At 35.8% G+C, this 20,852-nt stretch overlaps 1 protein-coding gene across 1 annotated transcript in view; it reads right to left on the reverse strand.

Annotated features, from left to right (window-relative positions):
* The window catches only part of USP32 (ubiquitin specific peptidase 32), a 260,532-nt gene that overhangs the window by 70,018 nt on the left and 169,662 nt on the right, over positions 1-20,852 (reverse strand). The window contains exons 11-14 of the mRNA XM_027870297.1: positions 14,684-14,745; positions 12,571-12,673; positions 1,599-1,791; positions 425-600 (exon numbers count right to left, since the gene is read on the reverse strand). Coding sequence (XP_027726098.1) covers positions 425-600; positions 1,599-1,791; positions 12,571-12,673; positions 14,684-14,745 — 534 coding nt within the window. The remainder of the gene's footprint in view (positions 1-424; positions 601-1,598; positions 1,792-12,570; positions 12,674-14,683; positions 14,746-20,852) is intronic.

Here is a 20,852-nt window from a genome sequence, read left to right on the forward strand (position 1 = left end):
TCAGCATGACAGCAGAAGATTGTTTTGTTTTGGGGGGAAAAAAAAATCAGTTCAGATTCCTAAAGCTGGTTTCACGCAAAGTCTTTAGTTTTTTAGGGAAATATTTAGCTTCCAAAATAAACCACTTATGGTCACAAGGCAAATCATGTAAAACTGTAATCTGTGCATTTACAAATAAGAGCAAGACTATTTTTTGATGTAACTGAAAAACTTTTCAAAATTTAGAGTAGGCTGCATTTTCCCAATAGCTTTGCCAAAAAGACCAACATATTTCCAGGGATAATATATCAAGTAGCTAAAAGTCTTACAAATTCTATTAAGATCTCTAAATGCTTGTTCTAAAAACATTTCAGCTTATTGCCCAACTAAATAAATTGTTAACTTAAAAAATAATTGCTTTTATTTAAGATGTCAAATTATTTACCTTCACTGGTTCTTGAGTTACCAAAGGCTGGTTATCAATAGCCCCTGGTTTCTGTGGATTGAGTTGCAGTAAGATGTTCCCATTGGATCCAAGTAAACACTGATTGTTATTGTCTGAAGTGTTATGTTGTCTAACAAAACATATATCAGTCCCTGGGGTACCAGAATACAGAAAGCCTATGAAGGAAAGAAAGGATGGGATCTTTTCTTTTTTTTAACTTCACTTTGAACAGACACATAAAGATAAATTTAAATATAGTTTTTCCAGTAATGGCAGCTTTACTGTTCAGGTAATATAGACTTAATGTGTTAAATCTATCTGTGTTTCCACGCCAATACTGTCTTAGATTATTATAAATTTCTAGAAGGTTAAAACTATGAGTATGTTACACTCTCTCTGGCTATCTAAGACAGGATGTGGTCTTTTGACTGAGTCCAAGCTGTACAGAACAAATCCGTTTATTAAAGGGATTTGTTCTATGAAGTTTGGATTCAGTCAAAGGGCTGCACTTGAGGACCTAGAGGGCCACACATGGCCTCAAGGCCGCAGGTTCCCCACCCTGGATCTAAGATATTATAAGGATGAAATGAGATAATATACATAAAGTATTTAGCAAATTTTAAGGTGCTACATAAATGTCAAATATAACCAAAAGACGTCATGTTAAAATGGCAATTTTTGTATGATCTCAACACCTCACAAGGACAAATAAAAACATTTTGAATTGTGACTGTATTTTGACAAAACAATTCCCACAAATTTGTCAAAGATCTTTGCTGTCAGACGCGAAGATGACCTAACTAAGATATACTTGCCTGAGTATTAACTATAAGATCAATATAACCTAACGGGCAGAACACTCCTATTTCTGTAAATTTTGGTCCATAAAATCTAGGTCCACAGATTAATAAATTACCCTAATGGTAACATATTGTAATATAAAGATAATGAGACTGTGAAAATAAATCATAGTGAAAGACCATATAAAACTGTATTTAAATAAAGATGTAATAAAGAATTTAAGAATCTTGTGGTTCAGCTGCTACATTTACAGCTACAACTGACTTACGAGGATTGTAGCCTGCTATCCTATGTTTTGGAATTTCTTAAAGTATAGACTTCATTGACATATGACCCAGACTAAATCCAAGTAGAAACAAAAAATTATGCTTACTGTTGCCAGCAGTCTCTGAGGCTTCCGATGCAGTAGAAATATTGTCTGACAACTTTTCTTCTGTGGGACACATATAATTGAAACCTCCACCCATTCTTTCATCCCCCTGCTCTATAGGATGTACTGCTACATTGAGTGAATTTTTCCCTCCATTCAGGACAGAAGCAGGCTCAATCACAACAGGGTGAGAATCCTAACACCACCAAGATATGGAGAAGGGAGTGGGGAAAAAAACAAGCAAGTAATCAAATGACTTAGAATTATTAATTGCAAAACTACTTATAACACTTAGATAAGCATAATGGGGGTCATTTCAAGTCATTCTTACACATAAAAATATTAATTAACTCTACAAGGGCAAGAACTCTATTTCTTTTGTACCCCCGACCACATCTTATAGTTGGCCCTACATAAAGTTTCCTTCAAATTTTGATATTTCTTTACAGTATATAGAGTCAATCCCTTGTAAGCTGACTTCTGATCTCATCACTCAAATGAAACCGTATTTCCAAAGTTCTCAAATTGCCTATCTGATGTCTTTTCTCAGTCTCCATTCTTTTGCCCTCTTTATAACATGCCACTTTTGATCACTCACTACTGAATATTTTCTTCTTCCTGGATTTTTGTGATATGCTCCTCTTTGTTCTTTCCCTATACCTGGATGCTCCTTCTCGGTCTCCTTTGCTGGACCATCATCTGTGTTGTACTCTCTAGCATGGGGACGGGGAAGGTAGGGAGAATATTATTCACATCTATTCTGTTCATTCTTTTCTTCCTACATGTTGTCTTGGTCATCATCTTCCACGAGTTCATCAGATCACTGATTTAGTACTGTAAGGGACCTAGGCCATTCAGTCCACCCCCCTCACCTTGCAGATAAGGAAACGGAGGTCCACAGAGGTTAGAAAACTTGCCTAAGGTCTTACAGAAGCAGTGACAGAAGCAGTATTTGAACCCAGGTCCCTTGACTCCAAAATCAGTGCCCTTTCCACTGAACCACACTGCCCCTCAACTGCATCTCCACAGAGATGACTCCTAGATCAAAATATCCACAACCCCATTCTCTCTCTTGAGATCCAGTGCTTTTTCACCAACTGCCTATTGGATATTTTTAACTGGTTATCCTTTTCTTTAACCAGGTTAATAATCTTAAAGTCATCCTTGACTATTCCACTTCCCTCATTCCACTATTCAATTAGTTGTTAAGTTTTATTGATTATATTTACAGTATCTGTTGTACCCACTCCTTTTAATCCACTCACTTCACAACTACACTAATTCAGATCCTTATTATTACTTTTTTTTTTCCTGGATTTTTTTATGTAGTCATTTAACTGGTTTCCCAGATCCAGTTTCTCTTCTCTCCAATCCTCCCTCACATAATTGGTAAACTCATATTACTAAAACACAGATCTGATCATTTCATTCACCTTGCTAAAGAAGTGCCAGTGGCTCTCTACTACCTTTGAGATAAAACCCCCTTGTTTGGCATTTAAAATACCACTCTCTGCCTTTATATTGTTCCTTTTAACACATTCTATATTCCATCCCAAGTGTCCAGGTTGTTTCTGTGCTCCATCTTTAAGCCTTTACCCAAGCTATTTTGGGAATGCACTCCCTCATTTTTACCTCTTAAGATTCCCTCACTCTCATGAAAATTTAGACTAACAGAAGCTTATGCCTTCCCCTCCCCCAGAGTTATTGTGTAACAGAGAAAGAGAGATAAAGAGAGAGAAAGAGAGAGAGAGAGGGAGAGAGAGACAGTGAGAGTATTTCCTTATCTGTGTACATACTTCAAATATCAGCTACATGAGGTGAGGGATTCTTTTGTTCTTTTTTGTCTTTCTACCCCAGCATAGTAAACATATGAATGTAATGGGAGATTGGTACTAGTGCAGGTTTCATTGTTTTCTTTGCTTCCCCATTGCCCAGCATAGTGTTTTGCACATAACAAGAGTATAATAAATGTTTGTTAAATGAATCACCTATCAATTCTGGGTCTTTAAGGCCTTAATTATAAGCGAACCAAATTACGTAATTAAAATATAGTGACCTCAATGGTTCAGAATTGTGTCAATTTTACATTCCTGAGGCATACAAAAAAAAGTGGTTAGGCAACATGCGAAGCAGTGCAGTGTAGTGTAGCAGAAAAAGTACTCAAATGAGACCTGGGTTCTAGACCTTAGCTCAGTCAAAAACTTTGGGAAAAATCTTTAACTTATTCCCAGCTGCAGTTTCCTCATCAGGAAATGAAAGGGTTGAAGAAGATATATTCAAATGCCTTCCCAGTGGTCAAATTTTATAACTTTTATGTTTTAGAATCTATATTCTAGCATCAAAGAATCTTGGCAGGGTGTTGGTGGATTTTCTGGAAGTTCTCAAGCAGTAGGAAAAATACACAAACATATCACAATGGGACTGAACAAAAGAGATTTCCCCATTTATCCCCATTTACATTTCTACACAGAGAGATTTCATTAAAGGGGGGTAGGGGAGCCTAGCTTGTTATATATAAAGGGAAAACATCAATTAGAACCCAGTGAACAGAGAAACAATCAAGTATTCAAAAGCCCAAGTGGATCATAGCAAGCTGGGATAAATCATTTTGAGCGGCAACTGCTTATTTTCCAGTGTAAACAATAATTCCCTTCCCTTTGTTCCTTCCATTTAGGAATTCATAAAGCCCTTTTACTACTATATGAATCCTGTAAATCTTCCAACTGAGAAAATTAGTACACCAGTGGATGTGGTATTTAGTAAAGAACCAACACATTAATGTTAAATAACTTATCAGGCAGATAGCATATTCTTTAGGACACAAGTTCAAAATAAAGATCATTATCCAGTACCTCAAGCATGCTAAAATATACATTATCACACTGTTTATCAAATATAATAAATATGTATTTCATCATGTAAATCATTAATTAAATAATATACACATTTGGTGTTGTTTAGTGATCTGTATTCAAAGGGAAGTCATTTTTATTTAGGAGATATTTACTTTTTATAATTACTGATGTATACTTTGGAAACCATTATTAGCATATTTATAATTTTTCCTAATATCGTTCAACAATTTCTTCCAATCTCCTCCTACTGGTCAGTTTTAATTTTTTTTAAAGTACAAAATATAAAAAAGCTTTAGCATTTTCTATAGCAGCTTTTTTTTCAGATAGCCATTAAAGCACTTACAGTAAGGGGGAGTAAAAGGAAGAATAAGCGGCATGTTTCTGTATATTGATCTCTATGCTTCTACCTATGTAGTAGGAGGGACATATGTTTTATATAGGCTGGGCTGAACTTGAATGGGTAGGAGTGGGGCGGCATATGGCTTCCTTGTAGCCAAAGGAGTAAAAGGCCCAAATTAGAGGAAAGATGGCATCAAAAATTTTATCAGAACCTCTACTGACTTAAGGGAATGTTTTCCTGACTTAGTGTGGCTAGTTGCCATGGTAAATGTGGAGCCAGGGGGGTGAAGCATTTTATATCCTTTTTAACATTAGGAGCAGTACACTTTTAATTTGTTATTCATAAAGTATTTTATTTCATTTCATGATCTTCAAATACCACACTGCATTTTAATTCCCAACACTGAATCACTGGACTGGCCTTAGTTAGCCTGATCCTAGAATGACTTAATTGTTCTCTGATGCAATGGACTAATGCAAAAATCATGCTCTTGGGTAGAAAAGAACATATTTGGCTTGTTTTAAAATTTATTTAGTCCAGGATATGACTTGGTAGACTGATTTCCAGATATTTTATACATTTTACAGTGATTCTGAATACGATTTCTCTTTCTAAAATTTCCTCATGGGTTTTGTTATTATTATAAAGAAATACCAGGGGCAGCTAAGTGGCAAAGTGGATAGAGCACCAGCCCTGGAGTCAGGAGGACCTGAGTTCAAATTCAGCCTCAGACACTTGACACTTACTAGCTGTGTGGCGCTGGGAAAGTCACTTAACCCCAACAGCCTCACCAAAGAAAAAAAAATACTGATGATTTTAGAGGATTTCTGTTATACAATACTAATACTGCTAAGAATTTACAATAAGAGCTACTGTCTCAGTTCTTTGCTGATTCTCTGGGGTTTTCTAAGAAAACCATCATTTCACCTACAAATGGGGAAATCTTTATATATTCTTTGCTGCTGTTTATGCTTTTAATTTCTTCCTCTGGTCTAGGTTGCTACAACTAGCATTTCTGATATCTAAGACATTTGTAAAACTGACACAGGTATCTGAGATTAAGAACCATTCTCCCATAGGTAAGTCAAGGACATAAAACAGTTTATCGGCTCATAGGTTTAGAGTGGAAGGGATTTTAGAGACCTCTTCATATTACAGATTAGGAAAAAGAATCCCAGAAAAGTGAAGTGACTTGCCCAATTTGATACATGTAGAGGGGAGCCAGAATGAACTCATCCCTCAAATTTCAAATGTGTCCTTTTCCACTGCACCACACTGATTTCCTTCTCAAAAGAACTGCAAACTCTAACAACCATGTGAAAGGTCATCTCACATTCAACAAATTGAGGACAGGGACAGTATTTTTCTTCTTTTTGTCTTCCTCTCTCTTAGAACAGTGCTTGGTACATAGTAGGTACATAAAAAATGTTTGTTAATTAACTGACAATAATGAAAAAATAGAAACAATCAATGGTAAAGGAGTCAGAAGAACAGGCAGACTATGGGTGAAGCTATGGATTTGTCCAATCATTCTAGAAAACAATTAAGAATTATGTGAAAAAGTGACTAAATTGTTTTTAGCCTCTGACCCAGAAATTTATATACCAAAGAAATCAAAGCAGCACTTTTTATGGCGGTAAAGAATTATTAGACAAAAAAGGTGTCTACTCATCAGGGAATAGCTAAACAAATTGGTACATGAAAACGATGGAAGAAATGACAAATATGAGAAATTGAGAGAAACATGGAAAGATTTAAAGGAAATGATAAAAAGTGAGGTAATGAGAACCAGTAAAAAACAAAATTACAACAATGTAAATAAAAAGAAAATAAAAATAAAGCTGAATGCCATATAATTAAAATGACTTACTTCAGTCATGAAGAAGGGATGCAGAAATGCATTTCATTGGCATTGGAGAGATAAGGAATTATGGTGTGGAGTGTTACACAGTTAGAAACAGTAACTGTGTTATGTGGTTATACTTGGCTATTTTTTTCCTTTGTTATAAGGGAAGGCTTTGTATAAAGGGAAGGAGGTATATCTGGAAATGATTAATGTTATGACTATAACAAGGTAAACAAAAATGATAGCAAGATAAAGCTGAATGCTGGATAATTATAGTGACCAATTGGCCCTGGAAATGTGGGAAACTCTGTCTGTGTGTGTGTGTGTGTGTGTGTGTATGTATGTTGTGTTTCATGCATAGTTAATCTGGTTTATGTGTCAGTTGGTTTGGTTTGATTTCTTTTTTCTTTGTTTTATGGAAGGCTCACTAGATAGGTGGTAGAAGAAGTGTCTCTCAAAATGGCTGTGATATAGATTCTGGTAATAAAGAGAACTTTGTTTTTGTTTTGAATGGAAAAATGACATGTCAAAACAAATATCAAAAAAACTTAGGGGGGAGAGGGTTTGGTGGAGTGTGCTGATGAAGAATTGACTGGACTCCAATTTTCAGCTGTGCCTTTTTCCCTACCTAGGGAGGGGTATATTGTGAAGAAGAATAGTCCCACCATTGTGTGTCATACATTCCTATACACGAAGAAAAGGAAAGAATAGACTATAAGAATCAGTCACCTTCTTCAGTCCTGGTTATGAGCAGGAAGAGGATAACCACCAATTCCAAGGCCTGATGTGAAAATGAATGTGTATATGAATCCTAAAGTCAAACTAATTTTCAAAATCATTTAAAAATCTAGATAACTCAAAAAGATCTCGAGCTCTAGTATCTCCTCTGATTGACTTCCAGAGCCCTCACCAGCCATCTTCAGATAACCTCTAGCTGAAATTCCACCAGCACTTCAAACTCAACAGTCCAAAGATTTTCATTCCTTCCCCCCGAAAACCTCTTTCCTCCTTCTGATCTCAATAATTTGTCCTTAGAACCATCATTCAGTGACTGTTTGCAACCTTAGTGACATCTTAGACCCCTCCCTCATTATCCACTCTCACATTCAATCAACTGCCTAACTCCATAAAATCTCACACATTTATTCTCTGCAATACAATGATCCAAGACAAATCTGAAGGACTTATGATGAAAAAATGCTATCCACCTCCAGAGAAAGAATTGATGGAGTCTGAATGCAGACTGAAGTATACCTTTTTTTAAACTTTATTTTTCTTGTTTTCTGGGGGTGGATAGGTGTGGAGGGAGGTCCATATTTTTTTCCCCACAACATGACTAATGTGGAAATATGTTTTGCATGACTGAACATGTATAACCTATATAAAACTGTTTGTCTCCTCAATGGGGGGAAGGGGAAAAGGAAGGAGGGAGAGAATATGGAATTCTAAAGTTTAAAAAATAAATGTTGAAAATTGTTTTTACACGTAATTGTAAGAAACAAATTTTTTTTTTAAAAAAAGCTCACACATTTGAACCATCCTTTCCATTTCCACTGCCTCCAATCAAGTATAACCTTTAATTACCTACCACTTGAGGTAACTAATGAAATAGCCTACAGATTTTCCTACCTTCACTCACCCCCCTTTCATTTAAGAGAAATTTAATTCTGAACTTAAAACATCTTAAAAAATATCCATATACACGGCAGAACACAAAAAACATTTTATATGAAATTGATGCTCAATTTCATAATGACTGATTTTTTAAAAAATATGTAAATTCTAATCATTGCTCTCAAAACCATTCTGCTTCTCTGTGCTTCCTTTTGAACTTTCTTCTGAGCTCTTCAATGCCTGTTTAAAAAAATGTTCCAATGACTTTCTTTTTAAAAATCTCAACTGCTTGGGTCAGCTAGGTGGCAAAGTCAGGAGGACCTGAGTTCAGATCCAGTCTCAGACCAAACACTTGACACTTACTAGCTGTGTGACCCTGGGCAAATCACTCAACCCCAACTGCCAAAAAGAAAACAAAAACAACAAAAAAACTCAATTGCTAATCCCCCCCTTTCCCCCAAACCCCTAATTAAAAAGAGAAGAGGAAAGGGACTCTTGTAACGAATTAGAAGAGTAAAGCAAAACAAATCTACATTTTGGCCAGATCCAAAAATGTTATGTCTCTTTCTGCATCTTGAGTACGTAACCTAGGTTTATGTCAAGTGGTAGGTAAAAGGTTTTATTATAACTCCTCTGGAGAGATGATGGTCACTTCCTCGTCTAGAATTAAGTCTTTCAAAACTGTCTACTTTTATAATGTTACTTTATTTATAAATATTATTTTCATGGTTGTCCTCACTTCACTCTGCATTAGTTCATACTACCCAGGATGCTCTGAAATCATCTTTCATGATTTCTTACAACATAATATTTCATTCTATTCACACAACACAGTTTGTTCAGCCATTCCCCATCTGATGGACATCTCCCTTAGCATCTAGTTCTTTTGCTTTGCTTTTCCTTTGAATCCCTCCTTCAATATCAGGATATTTGTTTTGCTTACAACTATTCCCTCCCTAGAATTTTCATTCATTTTAAACAGTTCACTCCTCCAATCCCAATTGTTTCTCTGTTGAGTTTGATGTATTTCTACACCAAAATATGCATGTTCAACCCTCCTTTGTCCATTTCAGATAAGACTTAAGTTCATTTGATATCAGTTCCCCCACCACTTCCTCCGTGTTTATATATTATCCCTTAATTATGAAAAACATCAAGTTCAATCCCTTTATTCTTTTTTCTTAATTTTATTATTCTTATTCTTTGTTCTAAATTTAATCTCCATTTACCCTCCCTTCTCTTTCCCTTCCTAAAACCCTTAAGGATTTACCATCCATTGGTATGCTTTTTCTTATTTTACTGTCAGATTCTGAAGGGACACTTGTTTCTTCCCCTTCAATTAGGTGTTATCACTCATCATCACAGTCCCTTTTAATTGCTCAAGTAAATTTGCCTTTCTAGGTATCTCCTGATTTTGCTGTTTGTATTTTAAAGTTCCTGTTCACCTCTATTATTTTCATCAGAACTGCTTAGAAATTCTGTATTCCATTAAAGTTCTGGTTTTTGTTTTTTTTTTTTCTGTAGGATTCCATAATGCTTTACAGTTTAAATTACTCTTGATTATAAGCCAATATATTTTACCTTTTGAAATACTGTGTGTTCAAGCTTTCTTCTCATTTATAATAGAAAAGGCCAGGACTCATGTGATCTTAACTGTAGTTCTTTGGAACTTGAACTGCTTTTTTCTAGATTTTGCTGGTATTTTTTTCTTTGAAATGAAAGCTCTAGATTTTGTCTGTGATGTTCCTGGGACATTTCCTTTTTTGGGGGGGTGGGGGTGGCTAGGCAATGGGGTTAAGTGACTTGCCCAGGGTCACACATCTAGTAAGTTTTATGTGTCTGAGGCCAGATTTGAACTCAGGTCCTCCTGAATCCAGGGCCAGTGCTCTATTCACTGTACCACCTAGCTGCCCCCTAGAGTTTCTTTAAGAAGGTGATTGGTGGATTTATTCTATCTTTACTTTGCCTTCTAGTTCTAATAGATCTGAGCAGTTTTCATTTATAATTGTTTGAAACAGTGTCCAAACTTTAAAAAAAAAAAATCATGTTTTTTTCAAGGTCCAATAATTTTTAAAATCTCTCACAACCAATTCTGCAGGTCAGTTGTTGATATCAAATCTTACATTTTCTTCTATTGTTTCAATCTTTTGATACTGTTCTAATATTTCTTGATGTCTTACGAAGTCATTTATTTCTGTTTGGTCCATTCTAGTTTTCAGGGAATCTATTACTTGGGTAAGATTTACTACTTTATTTTCTAAGCTATTTATTCTTCTTTCAACTCCTTAGAGTTTTGGTGTTTGTTTTTTTTTATTTTTATTTTTAGAAAATCTTTTCTTTGGTAATCATGTAGCTCCTGTGAAAAACCCATTTTTCACAGGGTCTCTTGCCTGCAGTTTTTAGGAATTTATTCTCTCATTCTAAGCTAGATTTTTAGGCACATCCAGATTTTAGAATAATTTTTATACTGGTCAGTGTCTTCTTTGGTTTATTCATCTACCTAGCGATAGTTTATGGAGTCTTTTTACCAGGGCCACACTCCACTCCCTCCTATGTTTTTGGGTGGCCTTGCTTCACTTTAATCTGGTTCACCTAAATTGCTAAACTGACCTCCACTTACCAGGATGAGACCCCTTTAGATATCTTTGCAGTTCAGAGCACTAGATCTTCAGGGCCCTCTATTTCATCTCAGAACAGAGTACTAGAGACCTTGGAGCCCTTAGGCAACTGAGCTATCCAAGATGAGTACTGCTACACTTGTATCAGTTGTGGTGGCTACTATTAGCTTCCAAGGTCCTGACTGTAGTTTGTGACCAATCTTGGGCTTTCTGATCATTTCTGGGGACTTCCTGGGGGAGGCTTCGGTTTTTGCTGCATCCAGTAACAAAGCCTGAATGGCAGCCTACACCTGGTCCTCACTGGGTGCTGAGAGGCTCTCAGTTTATTTGTCTATGCTGGCATGAGTTTTGCTGGTAAACCCTTTTCTACTGTTCATGGGCTTTTGACTGATGGTCTGCGCAGTTCTGGGTAGAGGCAGTCATTTACTGTAGTTTCCAGTTATACTTACGGATGATTATTCAGTCTGCTGTGAACTTCAGGTTTTTGCTGGAGTCAGCATGTGGGAGTGAGGTGTGTGCTTCTCTTCAAACAGTCATCCTGGCCAGAAGTCTCCCACCTCATCACCATATGCATTATTCACAGCATAACCAGAATAACCTATCAATTCATGTAACAACTCTGCTCCAAACCTTCTAATGGCTCCCTACTGCCCCAACTCCCCTGCCTGTGATTCAAGGCCCTTCATAATCTGCTATCGCTTTATCTTTCCAGTCTGATCTCACATGACAGTCCTTCATGTACTCCTATGTTATAGGCAATCTAATGTCCTCTTGCCTCCAAAATTGCTGCTCTTCCTATTTACAATGTCTAGAAGGCCCTTCCTTTCCCTATTCCTCTTGAATTCCTATCCATCCTTTAAAGTCCAATAAAGTCTCATACTAATTAACCTTTCTCTGATCTCCCTAGTTCATAACTGCCTCCGTTCACATAACATATCCTTTTCTAACTTTCTAATGCAGTTATCATACAATGCAGCATATTATAATTATATGTGTTTGTGTCTTACCCCTCCAAATAGCCTATAAGTTCCATGAAGACAGGGAACCTGTTATCTAAAATTTATAATTACCTCACCTCACTGCTTAGTATAGTACTTTCTACACAAGGACTAGTTCATTAAAAGCATGCTAACTAAAATGCTATTTCCAACTTATTCTCTCTTTCTTAGCTAACTATTTACCTAGAAATAATACCCTTCAACTCAGTTGTCTACTGATTTGAATGGTAATGCCAATAAATCCACTCACTATTCCTATAACAGAAAAAGTACTTCATTCCAAGTCAGTAAAATTAGATTAGAATACTTTCTTAATTCCCTTGAGTAAATTCTGCAAAAGAATTTAAGATTAGATGACACCTAAATCTCTTTTAAATTTATATGCTTTTCTCTTATGTTTAAATAGGCATACTCTAAAATGGGAAGATAGCCCCCCAAAAAGGGGATGTGCTCTATAATCCCCCCTTTTAACTGAGACAATGACAAGGATGTCTGAAGTTTGACATCATCCAAAATCAGCATCTTTCCAAGTCTTGTATAAGTTAGAAAAACTATCTCATGTAAAAGTTTTTCTCTTACACAAGATGGAAAGAGTTCTATGTATGTCATCATATAACTAAAGATTTTTATTAATGGATAGTGGTTGTGTAAATTGATCTGAATATGCACTTAAAACTGTGTAGATAAAGAGGGATTATACTTACATATTTTACATATTCTTTCCATTGCTGCCACCACTGCATGGAGATAATAAACCAGTTGTGTCCTGGCTGCAGGCCATACCTGCTCTCTCTTTCTAACCAACCCCTACACATACAAAAATAAATCAATGTATTTATGTCAAATAGAAAATTGGAATATGGGAATCAAGAAAAATAAAGAGTTCTTAAAGTTGAAAAACTTCAAATTAATAATTTTCTTAAACCTAATTAGGAGTATCCGGAACCAGTATAATTAATGAGAGAAATCCCTGTCTCTATTGTCAATCTCGCAGAAAGGATTTTATAAAACTGAAAATTCATTAAAGAATAATTTTTAAAAGTGATTATGTCAGTAACAAACTTGACTTCATTAGATTGCAAGTGAGTTAATACACTTTCCTTCAGATAATGCTCAGCAAATTACCTCTTTAGATATAAAACAAGTAGAAAAAATGGAAATCAAGGTAGAAGCTAGTAAATGATTTTTACTTGTCTTTTTTACTTGTAAATAATGAGTCTTAAAAAAAGAAAGATTATATTAATGAACCATATATAATGACTTTGGGTGGTATACAATGTTGTAAGAAAAATAGAAATACCTTAAGACATAATAAAAACTAGTGTTGCTCTAAATGCCTCTACTGAGTCTTATGTCTCATTGTTTGTCTTCTTTTTCCAACAATGGTTAAAAGAAAATAAAGAAAATGAACACAAACCTTCCAACACATCTGCCAACACTTGAAAGCTATAAATAGGTACATTAAAAGTGATGAAAATGTGAGGTTCAAACAAGTCGAGAACAGAGGAAAAATAGAATTTTTTTAAAAGTAAATTGTACTCTTATTTTTTAAGATAGCATCTTAATTGTGACCTTGGGCAAGTCACTTAACCCCAAATTGCCTAAAAGAAAAAAGATAGCATTTTAATTAATCATATTTACTACTGAAGAGTTTGATATGAGGCAAATGGATTGCTTGGATGAAGCACAAAAAGTGGTCAGCTGATTGCAGAGGTGACAATCTGGGCTTTCACTGGTACTTCTATGTTCAAATAATGAGTGTATGAGAAAAAAAATAACAAACATTTACATAAGCACTTTACGGTTTGGAAAGCACTTTACATATATTACCTCATTTGCTCTTCAGAACAACCCTACTGTCTCTACTTTATAGCTGAGGAAACTGAGACTGACAAAAGTTAAGCAACTTGCCCAGAGTTACACAGTGAGTTGGTTTTTGAGGCAGGATATGAACTCAGGACTTCCTGACTCAAAGTCTAGAACTCTATCCACTAGATCAACCAAGTGACCTCAAGAGATTCCAAACAACCTAAATACTATGAACCGTTAGAACTTCCTACTTATGATACCTTGGCCAAATCATTTAACTTCTTTAAATTTCAGTTTCCTAACCTAAAAAAATGGAGATAATACCTACTTCTAGCTACCTTATCAAGGGGGTACTGTGGGGAACAAATAAGGTAAAGGATAGTTAAGCGGTTTCTATAAGGTATAAAGCACTACATGAATATGAGGTATATTACTCAGAATTCCTTAGATGAGATGCTCCAATAATTATATATTTTACCTATGTCATATTATGGAAAACAAAAATGACAAAGAAAACACTATACCATTTATTCATTCAAAAATGCAATTTTCAGGATTTAGCCGAGCCACAACAGATTCAGCCAAGCCTCCTCCAGCCTCAACTATACTATACACTGATAACTTGATATTCATAAAACAACTTCAAAGTACTGAAAGATCCTGAAGGGCCTTCTGAATTGTGGGAGATTTAATTATATTCAGTATCAATTTTAATATTAAAGATATTTCATGTCCTAATTCTCTAAACAGCCAATACACAAATAAGATCTGTGCTAACTCAAAGTTAGGCAAAAATGAACAGAATACCTCATTCCCTGACCATCTGAAAGAACAATTTGAGAAGAAACATTCATTATATACTATTAATTACAGGAGTCAACAGTGAATGGTAAAAATGTTAACTGGCAACTAATTTTGATTACATTTGTTCCTTATTCCTTTTCCCTCTCTCACTAGAGCTGGCCACAAATGAAATGAATACTACGGAGCAAAAAATCCCATACTTACCTAATAATTTGTCCTTCTTCTTCTGGAGTAGCAGGTCTTAAACCCAGGACTATATGGCACACCTAGGAAGAAGGAGGGGGAAGTAAAAATTGACAATATATGCCAACCACTGACACAACAAAAGCAATACAAGTACAAAGCAGGAGGTTGGCTTCCCCGACAGGGTCCTGGACTAATAAGGCCAAAGCCTTAGTTTGATGAATTACCTATAAAATCTAAAGAGTTAATTCCAATAAATTAAAATTTTAGCTAGTTTTCAGAAAAACTAACACAACAGAGTCTGATTTTAAAATCACAATGTGGAGAATAAAACTGACATTTATGAGAAAGGAAAAGATTTGTTAAAATGGAAGGACTACAGAGGGAAATGGGAAAGATTTGCAAAAAACATTTCAATAAACTGTTTTCTCCACCAAGGAAAGAAGATTCTAATATTACAGTACTTTAAGTGCTTATACAGTGAGTAGAAAGGGTACTAAAGAGAACAAAGATGGGAAAAGTAGCCAGATTGAAACAAGTACAGTATACATGAAGCTCCATGCTAGAAGTTTACAATTGTGAAGGCAATGAGAGATATATGAGGTATCCAAAGAAGGGGAAGATATCAAAGGTGTGGACAGAAGCTCAGATCTTATTTATGCCCCCCCCCAAAAGGTGACCAAGAGAACAACAATAACTGCTGTTCCATCTATACAAAACTTTATGAGTCATCTACATATGAATTAAGGGAATCTGCAATGAGAGAATTAGGAAGCTACAAACAGGCTTTCACAAGTAAAATTCAAAAGTGGATCACATCTCTACAATCAGAATTAACTGAAAGATGTAAAGATTCTACTGTGTCAATATTGATTGTTGATTATAAAAAATTATTTGATTTAGCAAAAAAAACCTTTTATTACATCAAAGCATCTCCCATCCATACAATGAGATCATTCAGGATTCCTTGGAACATTTAATAAAAGAAATAGCTATGTTGAATAACTTTTGATAATCAGCATCAGGAAAGATATAAAGCTGGTGGTGGTAAGCTTGTCAAAGTTATCCGTCACTGTGATGGAGGAGTTTTTCAGGGTAAGGTCCAAGCTGATTATTACAGATGATAAGGTCTTCCAGACATTCTTGTTTGCAGGTGGCATGCTGAATGCATGAAGTCCCATGACTTCTCCAATAATATGATTTTTTTTTTGTTTTATTTTAAATGAATTCCTTTACGAACTTCAAAAATTCCGTTGGGATAATGCTTGGGAAAGAGTAATTTACTTTCATTCATTCATTTCATTTATAGTTTTCAACACTGACTTTTATAAGATTTTGAGTTCCAAAATTGTCCCCCTTTTCCTCTCCACCCCTTCCTGAGACAGCATGCAATCTGATATAGGCTATATATGTGCAATCATACTAAGCATATTTCCACATTAGTCAGAACAAAAGGGAAAAATCACGAGAAAGAAAAAACAAAAACAAAAAAAGACAGTAAATACTATGCTTCGATCTGCATTCAGACTCCATAGTCCTTTCTCTGAATGCAGATCGCATTTTCCATCATTTCCGTCTTTTGGATTGTCTTATATCATTGTTTTGCTGAAAAAAGCTAAGTCTATCAAATTTGGTCATCGCACAATGTTGCTGTTACTGTGTACCATGTTCTCCTGCTTCTGCTCACTTCACTCAGCATCAGCTCACATAATTCTTTCCGGGCTTTTCTAAATCAGCCTGCTCATCATTTCTTACAGAACAATAGTATTTCATTACCTTCATACACCACAGCTTGTTCAGCCATTCCTCAATTGATGGACACCTCCTCAATTTCCAGTTCTCTGCCACCACAAAAAGAGCTGCTAAAAACATTTTTGTACATGTGGGTCCTTTTACCTTTTTTATAATCTCTTTGGGATATAGAACTAGTATTAGTATTGTTGGATCAAAGGGTGTGCACAGTTTTATAGCCTTTGGGCATAGTCCCAAATTCTTCTCCAGAATGGTTGGATCTTCTCCAGAATGTTAGCCAATCTGATGATAGGTCAATAATATGTTTATCTACGATAGACAATTAGATGGGTCATAGCTGCTGAAAAGGAAGAAAGCAGGCTGAATTGCTTTCAGGAAACTGCAAAGCTTTCCATCAAAACAAAGTCCCATCTTTCAAAACTAATATTTTCCCAATGTTGCTAAATGGCAGTGACAAGCAACATCATCGTATACAAAGAACTAAAGATGAGTATTATACAAAGGACAATGGGGATGTGGATGATGAATGTGAGTAAGCTGCAACATGTGACTAAATATGAACTCTACAGAAAAGGAAAAAACAGAATGTCATCAAAGATTATGACATATGATAGGAGAAGGCTGGTCAAGAGTGAGGAATGACATGTACACAGTCAGAGTATTGGTACCTCCTCAGAGGCCAAAAAAACAATAAGGAAGCCCTCTAGCACATTAGCTGGATGGCTCAATGGTGAATTTTTGAGAGAACATGGACAAGAGTTAAACCAGATGGGAAATCTCCACTGTTGGAGCAAACTCCTAATTCAATGAGATAACAGATTTGTTTGAGTAAGTTCGATTGGAAAAACAAGTCCTTTTCAGTTTTTATTAATGACTATATTATATTTTTACCATTTTTCTCTTACCTAAGACCTAAATTCATTTATTTATTTTTATTTTTCAACATTCACTTCCTTAAGATTTTGAGTTTTGAATTTTCTCCCCCTTCCACGTTTTCCTCCCTCACCCAGATGGTGTACAATCTGATATAGGCTCTACGTATACATTCTTGTTAAGCATATTTTCCCATTAGTCACGATGTAAAGAACAATTAGAACTAATGGAAGGAACCATGAAAATGAAGCAATAAAACAAAACAACAAAGGAAAAGGAGAGCAAATAGTATGCTTCCATCCGTATTCAGACTCCATATTTCTTTCTCTGAGTGTGGACAGCAATTTCTATCACGAACCTTTGGAGTTGTCTTAGATTCTTGAATTGCTGTAAAGAGCCAAGTCTAGCAAAATCAGTTATCTCATAATGTGGTTATTACTATGTACATTAAGACCTAAATTTTTGACAGACAAGAAGGGCAGGAGCGCTAGTGGTGGTAAGGGAGCCCAGTCTTAATGGCAGTAGTAGTAGTAGAGAAGGTGAGAGCAACACTTGAATGTGTAGACCACCAGAATATAATGATTGAAAGTGACGCTAAGCAGTCATATCACACATTTCCCTATTAATTTAACTTCTGTGAATCTTGCCCAGGGTCATAATCACAGTGAAATGTGAAAATCTGTTTTCCTCTAAGAAATTTAAGAAATCTCTGCCTAAGCTGCAAGTCCAATAGTTAGTATACTGACCTTTCTGTGTTTCTTCATATACCCTATTCTTTTTTTAAAGTTACATTTATTTTTTAACAGTCATTTTTAAATTTTGAGGTCCAAATTCTCTCCCTTCTTCAAGTCTCTGCCTAGTCATTGAGAAGGCAAGCAATATAATGTTAATTATACATGAAGTCATGCAAAACATATTTCCATATCAGCCACGTTGTTAAAAAGGGGGGAGGGGCAAGAAAAATTAAAGATGTTTCAGGAGGTGGAGCCAAGATGGCGGAGTAAACACCTCTCTTTTGATCATACCACTTAGGTAAAGTTGAAAATTTGCAGGTCCCTAGAAATACCTCAGAAAATAGCTGCACAAAAGCCGTAAAGCTTGGGACACTACACCCTCCACACTGGAAGCAGAGCCCTACCTTAACAAAGAGTTAAAAAATCAAGTAATTGGCTGGGAACATGAACAAACAGTGGGAAAAAACTCAGACTATAGAATCTTATTTTGGTGACAAAAGAAAATATGCTTCAATCTGTACTCTGAGTTGATCAGTGTCTCTGGAGGTGAATAATATTTTTCTTTGTGAGTCTTTTGGATTTCAATGATCAGAGTAGCTAAGTCTTTCAGAGCTTATCATAATTACATTATTGCTGTTACTATGTAACAGCTCACTCACTTTATTTAGCATCAATTCATATACATCTTCTCAGGTTTTTCTGAAACCATCCCCTTCATCATTTCTTATAAACATAATAGTATTCCATCACAATCATATACCACAACTTATTCAGTCATCTCCCCACATGATGGGCATTTCCTCAATTTCCAATACTTTGCCACCATATAAAGAGCTCCTATAAATACCTTTGTACATATTGGTCCTTTTCCTTTGATTCCTTTGTGATACAGACTTAGTAGTGGTATTGCTAGATCAGCAGGGATGCACAGTTTTATAGCCCTTTGGGTATAGTTGTAAATTGTTCTCCAGAATGATTGGGTCAGTTCACAACTCCACCAACAATGCACTAGTGTCTCTATTTTTCCACATCCCCTTCATCATTTGTCATTTTGCTTTTTTGTCATTTTAGCCAATCTGATAGGTATGAAGTGGTACCTCAGAGTTGTTTTAATTTACATTTGCTGAGACCAGCTACATCATTCACAGCTGATAATCTTACAATACTGCTGTTACTTTGTACACAATACATTTTACTTTGCATCAGCTCACGTTAAGTCTTTCCAGGGTTTTTTTGAGAGCAATCTTGCTCATCATTTCTTACAGCAATAGTATGGCACTTAATTTCCTACGTACATGTTGTTTCTTTTGCTCTTTTACTTTGTATTAGGGACCTTTCGTTATCCAAAATTAGTTGTATTATAATTTTGTCTGATTCTATAAAGTAACCTCTTCACAGTTTAATTAATACAAGACTAAATTTGTAAATTAATTTAGGTTATGTTTAGATTAACTGGTGAGATCAGACCAGAACAATGAACATCCTCCCCAATCATTTAAATTGTCCTTTGTGTGACAAATATTTTGTAATTTAATTTAAGACTAAGTTTGCTTTAGAAGGCTAACAACCCCAGGTAATCCGCACATTTCATAGTTTATCTGAATGGAATTTTTCTTTCTGCTGTTTACCTCCAGAATTTAGAATAGAAATTATGAAGACTTTTTGTATGCTGCTACTTCACTGAAGAAACTAGTTTTTTAGATGATTCTCTAGGGTTTTCTAAAAAGGCATCACGTAGGTAAGTATAATACCATCGTAGGAAGGGTGTAATTTTGCCTTGTCTCTCCTGGTGTTTATACCTCTAATTTCACTCTCAGGTTTTAGTACTACAGACGTAGAGCTAGAAGGGGCCTCCATTCCAATTTCATTCAATAAAACCATGGGACATGAATGTAATGGAATAGCATTGTGATTAAAAAGAAATGAATCTGAAAAATTCAAATAAGTATGGGAATACTTACATGAATTAACGCATGATGAAGTAAACAGAACCAGGAAAACAATATATATAATGACTATAAATATGTAAATGGGAATAACAATAAAAAATTACACTGAATACAACATAACTATAAATAACCTAGCCTGACTTGGGAGATCTGACAAAATGTACCTTTCTTTTTTCTTTGAAGAGGTGTGCAACTAATAGTGTTGAATAATGAATATGCTGTCAAATTAAGTTGATGTGTTGACTGATTTTGCTGAACTGTTTTTTTTTTTCCTTTCTCTTTTCAAGAAAATTAGCTGTCAGGGGCCAAGCCAAGATGGCGGAGAAAAGGCCTCATCTACAAGCTCCCAAATTCCCCTCCAAACAACTTTAAATAATGTCTCAAAGCAAATTCTGGAGAAGCAGAACCCATAAAAGGACAGGATGAAACAATTTTCCAGCCCAAGACAACTTAGGCTAGCAGGAAAGGTCTGTTGCATCAGGGTGAGAGCAGAGCACAGTCCAGCGTAGGCTGTGTTGGCACAAGGTAGGATCCAGGAAACAAGCAGCAAGCCTTGTGGGTAACTGAATAAGCAGTAGCAGTGAGTTGAGGTTTCCAAACCTCCCAGCCCACAGATGGTAAGGGGGTGACACAACTGGTCAGAAGGAAACTACATGGGTCCCTTTGCTGGCATTGGGTGTAAGACTCTGTTGCAATGCCCACATACAAATCAAGGTCTCATAGGTGGCAACCTCAGGTGGCTAGGAGGAACACAAGCACACTACAGCTTGTGGCCACAGGGGAGCAGGGATCCTGAACACAGTTCTAGGATCAAAAAGAGTGTTTGCAGTCACTCACAGACCAGAGTACAGGCCAGGAGAGCAGTGACCACACCTCTCCCTT

This window comes from Vombatus ursinus, unplaced genomic scaffold, assembly GCF_900497805.2.
Source record: "Vombatus ursinus unplaced genomic scaffold, bare-nosed wombat genome assembly UNPS02014797.1, whole genome shotgun sequence".
In the NCBI taxonomy this organism is placed as follows: Eukaryota; Metazoa; Chordata; class Mammalia; order Diprotodontia; family Vombatidae; genus Vombatus; species Vombatus ursinus.